Consider the following 13,414-nt stretch of genomic DNA (forward strand, 5'->3'; position numbering starts at 1 on the left):
GAACAGCAGCTGCTGCACCCTGCATTTAGTAGAGAAAAAACAGTCACTTGCACCTCTGTGGTTCTCTTACGTGACCATTTCTTCTCTGTACTGCCTCCTTTCTCTTGGCACCTTTGGTTAACTCTTCTCCCTGCTCCTTTTCTCACATGGCACATTATGTGGGATCCCACACAGCAGCAAAAGGTTTGTGACTGCACCTGCAGCTCCCTGGGTATAGACAAAGCTAGATGCAGAGCTCTCAAAGGCTGTTGCTTATTTTGCATGAAAAGAGAGCAGAAAACAAGTCTTGTACTGAATTCCTCTTTCAGAAAGGGGAACAGATCTGCCTGATGTCTGACTCGACAGCCCAGGTTTCATGCCTTGCAGGAGGCAGGCAGACCACCTTAATGGATGACAGCCATAGATCTGAAAGGGTAGGACTAGTGCCCTCCTGATCTGGGTGTAGATAGATCAAACAACTACTTAGGTAGTGTACTTAGATAGGTGTACTTCTGGAGGTTGTCCCAGCTTCATTCCCTGCCCTTCCCCCTACTCCCCAGCATACCTTGCTGTTATCTTAAGATGAATTTCCACTTAAAGCACAGTGAAACTAGAAAAACTATGGATGTACTTTCAAGATACCGCATATATTATATGTAAGCTTTGCTGTTGATATCTTTACATTGAACCAGCAGTTAAAATTCACACATGACAGGAACAGACAGTATGTTCTCCAGTTGGCTCAAATTGTGTGTCACTTCAACTTCAGTAAAATTGTTTTAACTTTTCTTCTCCTCCTGTTTCACTGTTTATATAACTAGAAGGAAACGAGGTATTTTCAGACAACATCCAACAGAGAGGTCAAGGTTAGTGAATTTTCTAGTTCTTCAACACTGGTAGGTTCCCAAGGATAAAACACAACCACTTTCTTCTTTTCAGTCATGAGGAAACCATTATCACTAAATCTGCCTTTTATACTCCCTACATCCATAGAAACAAAAGGAGCAATTGCAGTGGTCTGAAGAACAAATATATAAATATCGTCTTGTTTGGATACAGAAGCCTGAAAGAGAAATAAAATAAATAAGTAAATAAAAGAAAATATGCATGTTAAAGAAGACCCCAGTCACACCCAAACTGGTAAAAGAGCTGCATGCCCATAACACAGACTGAACAACGACATTTGATCCAAATTAATAATCTCTTCTGGAAACCAACAGGATTCATATCCAAGAATCATGCAAAAACTGCAAATGTTATTACAGCCTTGCTACAGAATACTACAGATGGTAGAAGAATGCCAAAGTGTTATCACTCTACCATCTTCTTATGAAAATAACTGAATAAATGGTAATCTGACTTGCACATAGTACTTCTATCCTGTACTTACTGCAGTGAAAGAGATTTGTCCTTTCATAACACTTCACAACTACTAAATTGCCATTCCAATTAAATCCATGGTAGAAATACACAGAAGTAAAAGATGGTAAAAAAAAAAAATCACAGTTACACAGGAGGTCGTCTCATCTTAATGGAACATGGCAGTGAAGCCCTTATACTATGTTTAGTAAAATATAAAAAAAAATAGTTGTAAAATACCAGGACAAAGTTTAATGTTTTATATCAAGTTCTACCAGTAGTTACTCTCAGAGAGACTTAAAATCCCAACTAGGATGCATTTTCATGCAGCACTCCCCATTCACCATAATGAAATATTATGCAACATAGTTTCCAAATGCCTATTAACTATATATAAATAGAAAAATTATATTCAGTGCAGACATCACATTCCAGTTACACGAAAAGCAAGGCTTTTCATTTTTAACAAAAAGCATGCATCCTTTGCATTTCATGTTTCCTGAAGAAACACTAATGTCTTCATGCTTTTTAAAAGCAATGCTATGAACAGTAGCTCTTGGATTAGCAATGTATTTGAAAATTTAGTTAGCTTATTAGTAACTATGTATAGAAGCATCAGCTTCTTGCTAAACAGAATAATGTTTTTAATCATAGATGCATACTTTCCTAAGATGACCACTTTGTATTTATCTTTGTTAGCTATCTGTACTGCAAAGACAACACAGCTATGGGATAAAGGAGTGAAATTTCCCAACGATGCTCCAGTTGCAGAGCTTTTATTATTGATGTTGTCACCCACAAAAAAAACCCCCAGCATGACTCAGACTCCAGATTGTGCCACCAGCTGAAAAAAAATAAAAACAGGCTGATTTCTTTCCTTTGTATACGCAGGAGGCAGACTGCACTGCGAGATAAGAGGGGAAAATCTGGCCCATTTTCTTTTTGTAAAGCAATTATGCTGGTCCAGATTCAAAGAGATTAAAGACCTCTATTCCACCCTTGTTTAGTTTAGTCCCAAAGAGCAAAGCTGCAGTTTGAAAGCCAAATGTGAGAAGGCACAGGTCCCCATCCTGCCAATCTGACGATTAAGAATTTTGCAATAAAACGTAAATGCTAAGAAGTGAGGCTTAACAAAATGTGTGTGTGTACACACACACAGAGCATGCATGCTCCCTCTATACACAGCAAGCTTGCTGGGAGCAGAAGAAATCTACGGAAAAGCACCGAACTGACTAAATGTTACACAACACTGATGCTTTTTGTGCCTGTTCAGAAGACTGACACACTTGTCAGCTATTAAGAAATAATCACTATTACGCAAATCAGAACCCTTTCCGGAGGGCAGGGAGCTGAAGAAGGAGGAAAGGATCATGGAATATTACATGTTAGCAATGGTACACTGATCTTAGAGTGTGAGCACTTCAAGAGGAAATACTAGCACTTCAAAAGGAAAGAGAGGAAATATCATGACAACAATGCACTCCACACTCAACTTAACTAGGAACACCTAATAGTGACATTACTGCCTGCAAGCCAAAACACTTGTCATGATGCTTTTTGCTATCTAGGGACAAAAAAGTAAGAAAGGAGTAATGCTGCAGCAGTCAGGTGAAAGACAGTCTAAAAAATGAAAGGGAGGCTTCATTATTTGAAAAAAAACAAAGCCCAGACAAAAAACACACATGAAAACAAACAAACAAACTACCAGTCTTATTTAGATATTCATATAGTGACACAGAAAAAAAAAATCTGATTTTGAACTCAACATGGAAGCTATAACAGCAACAACTAAGGAGAAAGAACATTCGGTGGAACCAGACACTGCATAGCAGGCAAACCACTCAAACCAGCAAGATTAGCAAAATCAAATGCAGTAATTTAGCATGATTGATGCTTACACTAAGCTGGGTCTTTTCTAATCCTACAGCATCCTTTAGTGATGAAAGGAAGAAATGGTTCGTAGGACTCTGGAGGCCATCTTCTCCCACAAGACAGAAAGTAATAACACAGCTTTTCCTGGTACAATTTCTGCATCTTTCCAGAACATCACTTATGGACTCCTTGTAGATGGGCACAGCACTTTGTGCTTTAACAATCACACCTTCTTTGGCAAGGGTACATACTGGCTCCAAAGAACCCCAGGTGTGCACAACGACCTATAGAAGCATATTGAGAGAGCACAAATATTAGAAGAAAAGCTACATCTATGAAAACAGTGCAGCATCCTGGGTTTCAGACTGCTCATTGCAACAGATGTTTTCCAGCTGACAGCACCAGCTGATTTCCACCTAGCAAGAAACTCTACAAAGATTTAAACAATAGATATGGCATAATAATTAGATCATTCTAAAAACAGTTAGTCCATTTCAAACAGTCTGGAGCTGTTGTTGTTTTTGATCTGCAAGACTTTTTGTTTTCTCCAGGCTCCTCCAGAGGAGGGGATTGCCAATTTCTGCCAAGGGAGTGCTGGGAAATGGAATTAGTGAGTGACTAATTTGTTGACTCTCTTTCCTCCTCTCCTTGATTAAAAAAAGTCAAGCAAAGGATTTTCTTAAGATTGCTCAGTGTTATCTAATGTAACTCAACTGGGTAAGCTAGAGTTTCTGCATAATCACCATTAAACGGAAGCAAGCTGCATCACCTTAAAAGAGACTATGAAAGTTATATTAATACAGCAAAACACACTTCCAAACGTCATGCACGCATTATGAACATACCTTTAAAAAAAAGGCATAATTTGGAAGATAAGCACATAATGAGAATTACATTTTATTTACAATTTATTTCATAAATTTTACATTATTTTTTACCTCAATAGGAGTCTGCAGTCAGAAATAGATCTTAACTCCTTTCAAAAGTTAAGTTCCAAATTTTCTTGAAGCGCAAAATACAGTATTCATCAGAACTATCCTACTGCCAATGATTTCCTGATGCTATCAGAAAATCTGAATTTAAGTCTGTTAGAATAACTCAGACCAGAAATAAACAATTTCAATAAGTGCAGTTCTAGTCCAAACTATCCAGAAATTGCAACCATTTTCTGTACCATATATTACTATATATAAGCAACCTTATAAATCTCAAAATTCATGGAAATCCACCAGACAGACCAGTGAACCAGGACTTGACACACTCACCCTATTAGTTCCAAAATGACTAGTGAGTCATTCCAGATCTGGTTTTCCATCCTTACCAGAGTTTTCACATGGGACACACTTTATGCTAGGAGTTATATCTCATCGTGCAACATGGTCCCTAAATTCATTTGGGATCTGGTTGCCACATGATTAACAGCCACAAAATATAACAAGTTGAAAAGGAAGACTGTGGTCTACAAGGCAACTCAGCAGCCCAAATACTTCCTAAAAAATCCTATCTGTTTCTACAGCATTATCAGAAAACAGTTTAAGGCATCAATTGAAAAATGATAACACTGCATAAGTGACCTTGCAATTAATGTACACCTTGATGTTCTATCAATATTTCAGAAAATAATCCAGTCTTTTTTCCCAAAGTGGTATAGTTTGAGTACCGATAAGCAGTGGTACAATCCCTTTTTCCTGCCCCTGCTTAGTCAGTTAATTTAGTTCTAACACCCAGGAACAGTTTTGTTAAGTAGTGAGGTACCATTTTTCACACTTTGTTCTATTTAACCATCAATCCCTTTAAGATTTCAATAGAATAGTTAATTCCAGGCTTGTACCTACAGGCTGAAAGCAAAGCACTTAATTCCTTCTTCTGTGAAGCAGTACACACTACTATAATAAAAGACAGTGTTTCCCCTAAGAAGATTAAAGACTAGAGTCGCACCTCATTCAAGGTATGTCTGAACATAGCTTGAAGCTTGTTAAGCAAAGATGTGCTCTTTCAGCTTCTCACATTTTTGCAGGAGGCACACAAGGGTGGTGAGAGAGGTGTCACTTACCCTCAAAGTCAGCTTCTGGTCCCCATGAAGATCTGAGACACCGTAAATGTACAACACACCTTGGTCTTCATACGCCACAGGCAGCAGTGGTGCAAAGAAGTTCTGGGCAAAATAATGGAGCAGTTTCCACTTACCACCATACTCTGTAAAGGGTTAAAAGGAAGAAAGATTCAAACTGAATCCAAGATTGTCTTGGCACTCAATCTCTTCCTGTGCTTTATGGTCCTGCTATGGCAATACAACATCCTCCTCTACCCTTTTGTACCTCTACCAAGTGCAAAGAATGACTGAAGGTACTCTAGCTTCCTTCCAGGCAAGGCTCTACTCTAAAGATTCGATGCTCCTTGAAGCTTTACTTTGAACTTCACCAAAAGGTCACCTTTTCTACCTCTTGGTCCTATCATTGCTACACTGCCATTCAGCTAAATAAAGCCTTAAACACAAGTGACAAAACTGACACGGCATACCACACATTAAGCAAGCAGCAAGAGCATTTATGTTGTTGAGGATCCAGAAGAACACACTGGCATTGCCACAAGCTACCACTACTATAAAAAGAGACATCAGAATCTGACTTTTGGTGCTTATACAAAGCGCTTTCTTCCCCTTTTTCAGTCCCCCTCTTTCTTAGAGGAACATCAGTAGCAACAAAGATAAAAAACAAGTTCTCAAACCAAAGACAACTCTGAGCTTGGCAAAATGAATTTGCCAAGATCTAGAGACAACATTTACTTCATGAGAGCCATATGTATGTCCATGACAGACATATGCCAATCAGTTCGCATTGCCTCTTTAATGAGATGTACCTCATTACTTTTAATACTTTGAAAGCCTGCCATTAAACTGGAAAAGCCATCAAACATTGCGTCCTCTCCAAAAAAAGCAATTTTGCCAGATGCAACAGTGCCACATAATCATTTTGGAAGAAAAGCTGCTTCCATTTCTTCCTCTATTAACCTTCCATCTAGCACCCACCGTCAGCATTTTAAGTCTGTCGTTGCTCAGTCATTATCCAGTCATTGAAACAGCACTAAAAGGAAGTAGCAAGTCAGCTGCAGCATCTCATAAAGAAAGAAAAGTTAGATACTGATTTCATTCTTGTTGTTGGCTCTTTGTTTTATGCAACAGGTTTAAAGTCCATGGATGCTGAAAAATATTTTCAGTAATATGTTTTTCTCGTAACTAATTGTCTCTCTCTTTTGGTGCCTGTACAAAGCTCTTAGCATTTTCAAACATCTCTTAAGTAAAGACTTCATTCAGAGTGATGTATCCTTTAAAGGCTGTGTTTGTGACTTTCCCAGGCTGAATACGCTCTGCCTGCACTCCACATAGACACAAATGAACTTTGAGGAGAGTAAAGTGCATTACCTCCAGCTTATCACCTTACACATCACCTTGTTCTTAGCAAGTTCACAATCAGCTAGCTTGGAGAACGGACAAGCAAAGCTCGAATCTGCTTGGAAAACCCATACAAGATTCAACTGTGCTGTGAGATCAGTCTGTTGCCAGAAAAAACACCATTCAAATTAATAGTACTGAAACAAACCAAAGAGGTAAGTCTAAACGAAAACTTCAGGAGAGGCTGCTGAGCTTCTTCAAAACAGACAGTTGACAAACTGATGAACATACTCAGTATATTGGTGCTGCTCAGTATATAGAACTGTAGAACCATTTATGTTGCAGAAGACCTCTAAGATCATCAAGTTAACTGTTCACCTGCCAAGTGCACCTCTAAAGCACATCCCTAAGTGCCACATCCATACAACTTGTAAAGACGTTCAGGGATGGTGACTCCACCACTTTGCTGGGCAACACTGACAACCCTTTCAGTGAAGAAATTTTTCCTAAGATCCAATTTAAACTTGCCCTGGTACAATTTGAGGCTATTTCCTATTGTCCTGTCACTTGTTACTTTTGAGAAAAGGCCTACCCCCACCTGGCTACAACCTCTTTTCAAGTAATTGCAGGTCACCCCTGAGCCTCCTTTTCTCCAGACTGAACAATCCCAGCTCCCTCATCTGTTCCTCAGACTTGTGCTCCAGAGCCTTCACCAGCTCTGTTGTCCTTCTCTGGACTCGCTCCAGCTCCTCAATGTCTTTCTTGTAGCGAGAGGTCCAGAACTGAACACAGAATTCAAAGTGCAGCCTCACCAGTGCTGAGTAGAGAGAGGTAATCACTGCCCTGGTCCTGCTGGCCACACTACTTCTGATACAGGCCAGGAAGCCATTGGCCTTCTTGGCCACCTGGGCACACTGCTGGCTCATGTTTAGTCTGAAGTTGACCAGCACACCCAGGTCTTTTCCTCCAGGCAGCTTTCCAGCCATTCTACCCCCAGCCTGTAGCTCCGCATGGGGTGGTTGCGGCCCAAGTGCAGGACTTGGCACTTCACCCTGTTGAATCTCATACAACTGGCCTCAGCACATCAATCTAGTCTGTCCAGATCCCTCTGGAGAGCCTTCCTACCACTCTCACCCAACTTGGTGTTTGCAAACTGACTGAGGGTGTACTAAATCCCCTTGTTCAGATCAATGATAAAGGTATTAAACAGGGCTGGCCCCAATACTGATCCCTAGGGAAGCCTGCTAGTGACCGGCCGCCAGCTGGATATAACTCCATTCACCACCACTCTCCGGGCCCAGCCATCCAGCCAGTTTGCTTTTGCAGTGAACAGTGCACCCATCCATACCACAAGCAGCCTTTTTCTCCAGGAAAATGCTGTGGGAAATGGGTGTTAAAGTCTAGATGACAACATCCACAGCCTTTCCTTCATCCACCAAATCGGGTCACCTTGTCATAGAAGAAGATCAAGTTGGTCAAGCAGGACCTGCCTTTCATAAACCTGTGCTGGTTGGGCCTGATCCCTCAGTGATAAGAAGGAAGCATGTTCTAGCATTCCAAGGACAATTCCTGACTGAAAACATTGGTGGTTTAAAGGACAAATCCACCAATAACAGGGAGTGCTAACAAATTACTCTTTAGGGTCATGACACTTGAGAAGATGAGAGATTTGGACTGGGGATGGACTATCTGAAAGAGAGTAAACTGCAAGGCAGTACCTGATCTAACAAATAAAAGCAATGGGCCTTGTATAAGAAATGGGTTGGGACGGTTTGTGAGGGGTTGAAATCTCTAAAACTCTCAGGACTGCTACAGGACTCTCAAGAATTTCAATTGTCAGTGCAACAGACCCCCAAAAGCCCACCAGAGTTCAGACAAATTACCCAGTATGGGCTGTGGTTTCAGTGCCCATTGACTTGAATTTTTTTCCTAAGTTTAATTTACATGATGAAAATCTAGGCTTCAAGTGTCTTAAATACGTACATCAATAATGCAATTGATGTAGGGCAGTTTTTGTTACTTAGTGTAATATAAAATCATATTTCTCTTTGATTTGAGCCCTTCTCTCAATCTCTGCTGTGCCTTGATTTCCAAATGGATTACACTGGAGGGAAAGAGAGAAAGTTTGCTATCTGGGTAGCAGATACAGAGACCCTCAAGAAACCTGTACAGAGGAGGAAAAAACTCAGAATAAATTTGGAATTACACTTCCACAGGGAAACAAAAACAATAGGAACCCCAACCAACATACAAAACCAAACAAACCACACACTTAAAAGTTTGTACCGTTTCAAAAAACCATTCTACTACCACTACACCTATTGTTTTGGAATGTTTGAAAACATCAATAGTCTGCTTACCTCAGATCAGCTTTTTAAGGTTGGTATTTCCCTTTCCAAAAAACCTAGAGCCATTCTAAAGAACCAAAGCTCAACAGCTGTAGCAGTTTCACACAGGAAGTGCCTTTCAAAGAAAACTTTTCCAGCAACAGGATCTTGGTAATACAATTGTCAAAGTAACTTCAGACAGCACAGAAAACTGAAGCTTGCTGATTAAAAACCCCCACATTCTTCAGCTCATCTGTTGTCTTGATTTCCGTAAGACCAGAGCCACATTTCTTTATTTAAAAACAGGCAAGTTGCATATAAATACCTTCACATCTCCCCTCCCCCCAAAAAAATGGATGTAAGAAATCTGAAGATCAGTAGCTATCGTGAAAAATCTCTGGGCTTAAACTTTCCTGTTACAGATATGCGTGCCCAAAGGCAAGAGTCAAAAGTTATTTAAAACAGCCCTGGGGTGGTTTTCTCCTCCTCCTCCCACATTTAAGTAAATTCTTAAAGAAATCCAAGTTCCCCTTTTTTTTCTGATAACATGGTGTGGGCACTCTCTGTGGTATCAAACTTCAGAACAGGAAACTAAAATTAGGTCTGTAATGAGACCCCAGTACCCTTTTTTCTGGCTCTTCCCTGAAGCTTCTACACTGATAGCAGGAGTGAAAACAAACAGTTCTCCCTGAAATGATTTTAAATTAATCACTTCACACCATTAAATGCAACCCGAGAAACATGCTGCTAGTTCTTTCCTCACTCCAGTCTCATGAATTCAGATCAATTATTCTCCATAATAGTCTGTACCAGGGCTCACCAGGGGCTCTAAATATTGAACCTACAATAAAAGCCAGTTATCTGTTCAAGGGAACCTTGTGACAACTGAGTTGGGTACCTCAAGGTTACACCTGTGTGGGAGAGAGATAAATTGCCATGTGTATTACAGCACTCTTCACCAAAACATACAGCATAGATGCTAAAGCATTCAACATGCACAACCAGCTCCACAACTAAGAGCTAACAGTCAAACCCCAGTTGTGATAAAAGCTGTCTAGTTCTGAGCTGAAGGCAGAAGTACTATGACAGGAATGCAGTGCTGTGTTTTCATTCAATCCCAAGTAAACATCTTAAAGATAAAAATTAAAAGGATAAACATTTGCTACCTTCTTCCTTCCCCATTTCATGAGGAAACATTTTTGCTTTGTAGGGGAAATTATGTAAGCCCCTCCATGGCTCTCTTCGAAAGACCAGATTTAAATAAAAGCGCTCATTGGTGATACTACTGTGCCATCTAACAAGATGCAGAAACGTGTTTTTGAAGTGCAAATAAAACTAATTTCTCTGAAGTTTTGCATAATTCCAGCCATTAGCATTTCAAAATCCCTCTACCACACTGCCTAATTAAATGAATATTAAACCTTTCCTCATTCCACTGAGGGAATAGAACAAAACAAAGGGACAGCTGTATCTCTGCTGAGCTTCTTTTCTCTAAACCAACTTCAGCAACACATGAATAATTCAAGTATTTGATATATTTTCTACAGTGATGTCAGCTCTGTACTTAAAAAGACATTTATGGTCTCCACGATCTCTTCGTGTATCAATACACCTGTCTTTACAAAGAGACATTTTTCCAAGCATCTTTTTCTCTTGAGGTACTTAAAGCCTAAGAGCATCACCCATTGCTAGAATCATAAAAATGAACATCGGGATATTGTATTTCCTAACACAAGTCTAGAAAGTCCCAAAAGATGAGCATTAAGCTAGACCATTGCCTTAACATTTAAATAAATTAGCCTGTTTCTTCCACTAATTTGTTTTCCTTTGTTGTTGCACGCACTTACTTTGGATGAATAAATGAAAAAAAAAAAGAAGAAGAAGAGCAAAAAGAGAGGGGGACAAACATCTCCCAGAGAAAGAGGGGAAAGATGGGGTGGGCTAATTTTTTTTTCAAAGGAAGAGAAAGTGGTATTTTGTTCGAAGGACAGATCAAGAGCTTCACACTCTTAGCTTTTTCTAGTTCACTCTTATTTCTTCACATTCATGAAATGCTTAAATCAAGATTTTCAAAACCAGAATATTTAAGAAATAACTAAAATTGAAAGAGAATATACCCAATAGAATAGCTGCCATAGAACATTTCTCCCTTACAAAATGACTTGTAGCCAAAATGGAACATGAAACACAGCCACTTCCCTCATACCACACATTCCTCATTCCTCCCCTATTTCTTACTGCCTGAGTGATTTCTCTCTTTATATGTCTGATTACCCGTTTTTGTGTTCTAAAAAGAAAAAAAAAAATATATATATATAATATACAAGGAGATACCACGTCTGTAAATAGCATATCAGCAGAATAATTTCATCACAAAGAATGATTCACCTCATCTGACATCACATTAGACACCAAATCCCAGCTAGTCTTCTCCTATAAAGAGCTTCTCAGAAGCTATGCTGGGTGAGAGGTTTCATATGAAAGTTCTATGAAAATCACATTTAGCACGAAGAAGATAATTCCTCCCAGTTATCAGACAGCTAAGGACACAATGAATCACGTATGGAGATAACCACCTCTCCCTCAACTGACTTATAGAAGAAATCTAGAGGCCCAGTCTTTACACTGTAAATCCCATCCTGCTCAGAACAGGATCACAGTTGTGTTGGTTTTTTGACACTGCACTATGGCCAACTCAAGGGAGAGGTTTTGATCATTTTACCATTGGGGGTAGAGAGGACAAAATCAACCAAATTTGTTGAGATTATAGAAAGTAAAATTATACATGGGTGTTTCTTCTTACTCTCCTACCCAACTACCTCCCTCTCTGTCCATTTTCACCCAGGGTGGCGGGGTGCATAAATGTATCTGTACAGCTGAGACAATAAATATGATCAGGGATTTCCTCCTTTGAAAATAGAATTTATTAGAAGTCCTCAAATTTTAAATAACTGATTTTTCTAATTTTAAAATAATTAAGCTTGCAAAAAACGTAAAGATTTTTTTTTTCTGGAAAAACCTGGAAGATATATTACATGCAGCTGGGAGGATCCACCTCTACATAACAAAAGGAAGGGTAGTTGGAAGTTCACAAGGGGATTGTGTCCTCAATCTTAACCATCACTCCTTCCTAATAGGCAGCTTTGTCTGGCTTCAGTGATATTATTTCCTTGGGAGAAATGAGAATACTGCTTAAACAAAAAAATATGTTTTTTTAAGAAATTAAGAGTTACATACAATTTTAACTTCTCCAAACTAAACCCTGCTCAAACAAGGGTAAGAACTGGTGACTGCTAAGTTTGAACTTAAGCTGCAAAACTTCCATAGGAAAATAATTGCTTTGTTCTAGACCCTCTTCCACTTTAACAGACTCTTAGGATGATCCTGAAAAAACACTTTTCTGGAAAGCATTTCTAAAGGATGGACAGAAATATGTTAAGGGTTTGTAAAGTTGCCCAAGAGACAGAGCAGAGCCATACTTCTTATTCTGACCTGTCCAGATGAGGAAAACAAAACAAGACTGGTAGTTGGTGCTTTTCAGCAGACTGTCACAAAAACTTACCCAAGGAAGCCCATGAAGGTGCCTGCCAAATGTCATTGAGTTGCCAGTACAGAGCTCCCATTGTGCGTCCTTCTCCCCTGATTATTTCACTTTGACTAGCACGATAGAATTCAGTTTCTGTTTTTGTACACTGAGCCTGCATCACCTTGATCAACAAACACATAAAAAATATTTTTGATATATTGTATTCTACTTTCTTTCAAAATGTGTGAATATATTAACATACAACACAGACTTCACAGCAGTAGCATATAACTTTAAACTCCCAAGAGCTGCCAAATGTCGTTAGGCTGCACTACCTCCAGTACACATTCCCTTGATGTCTAAACCCTTATGAACTGAACTCACCACACACATTCACACTATAAAGCCAAAACTCTGCACCAAAAGGGCAGCCTTTCTCCATCTGAACTCCCATTTCTTTTCTCCTTCCTCACCTCACCTAAAAAACACTCTTCAGAATTGTTCATTGGCCAAGTTGTCAACAGATGCTAAACAGCCTGTTATGTTCTTCACGAAGCACATTACTAGGCTGGGGAAGTATTAAAAGAAATTCTTAAAATAAAGTTAAAAATCTTTAGGACAGCTCAAAAGCTAAAGATATCCACTTGAGCCAAGTTACTGTCTTTACCCTTTTTGCTAGCTTTATTTTGGTATACTTCAATGGTTTCATCTGTTAGGAAGGTCCTGACAGACTTAACCCTGGAGAAACTCTCGTAGCTTTTTGAGTCTGGACCCCACTATGCAAGTTTTACCCCTGTTTTCAGTTTCACAGCATCATCTATCCTTGTTCTCTTGTCAAGAGTGCCTAAAATTCTCAGGCTGTTTTGTTTTTATATAAAACTTGCTGACAGCACTCTCAAACATTAAAAACTTAGTGTGCAGTTATTTCCATCAAGAGTGTTTCTGAATTTCCTGAAACAC

The 13,414-nt window shown here is 39.3% G+C and overlaps 1 protein-coding gene across 2 annotated transcripts in view; it reads right to left on the minus strand.

Moving 5' to 3' along the window:
* Positions 1-607: 607 nt before the first annotated feature.
* MANBA (mannosidase beta) overlaps positions 608-13,414 on the minus strand; it is a 47,359-nt gene continuing 34,552 nt past the window's right edge. For both annotated transcript variants that reach the window (XM_064652010.1, XM_064652009.1), the window contains 4 exons: positions 12,491-12,635; positions 5,264-5,406; positions 3,237-3,494; positions 608-1,042 (listed from right to left, as the gene is read on the minus strand). In XM_064652010.1, the coding sequence (XP_064508080.1) occupies positions 818-1,042; positions 3,237-3,494; positions 5,264-5,406; positions 12,491-12,635 (771 nt within the window). In that variant the 3' untranslated portion in view covers positions 608-817. The remainder of the gene's footprint in view (positions 1,043-3,236; positions 3,495-5,263; positions 5,407-12,490; positions 12,636-13,414) is intronic.

This window comes from Pseudopipra pipra, chromosome 4, assembly GCF_036250125.1.
Source record: "Pseudopipra pipra isolate bDixPip1 chromosome 4, bDixPip1.hap1, whole genome shotgun sequence".
Classification (NCBI taxonomy): Eukaryota; Metazoa; Chordata; class Aves; order Passeriformes; family Pipridae; genus Pseudopipra; species Pseudopipra pipra.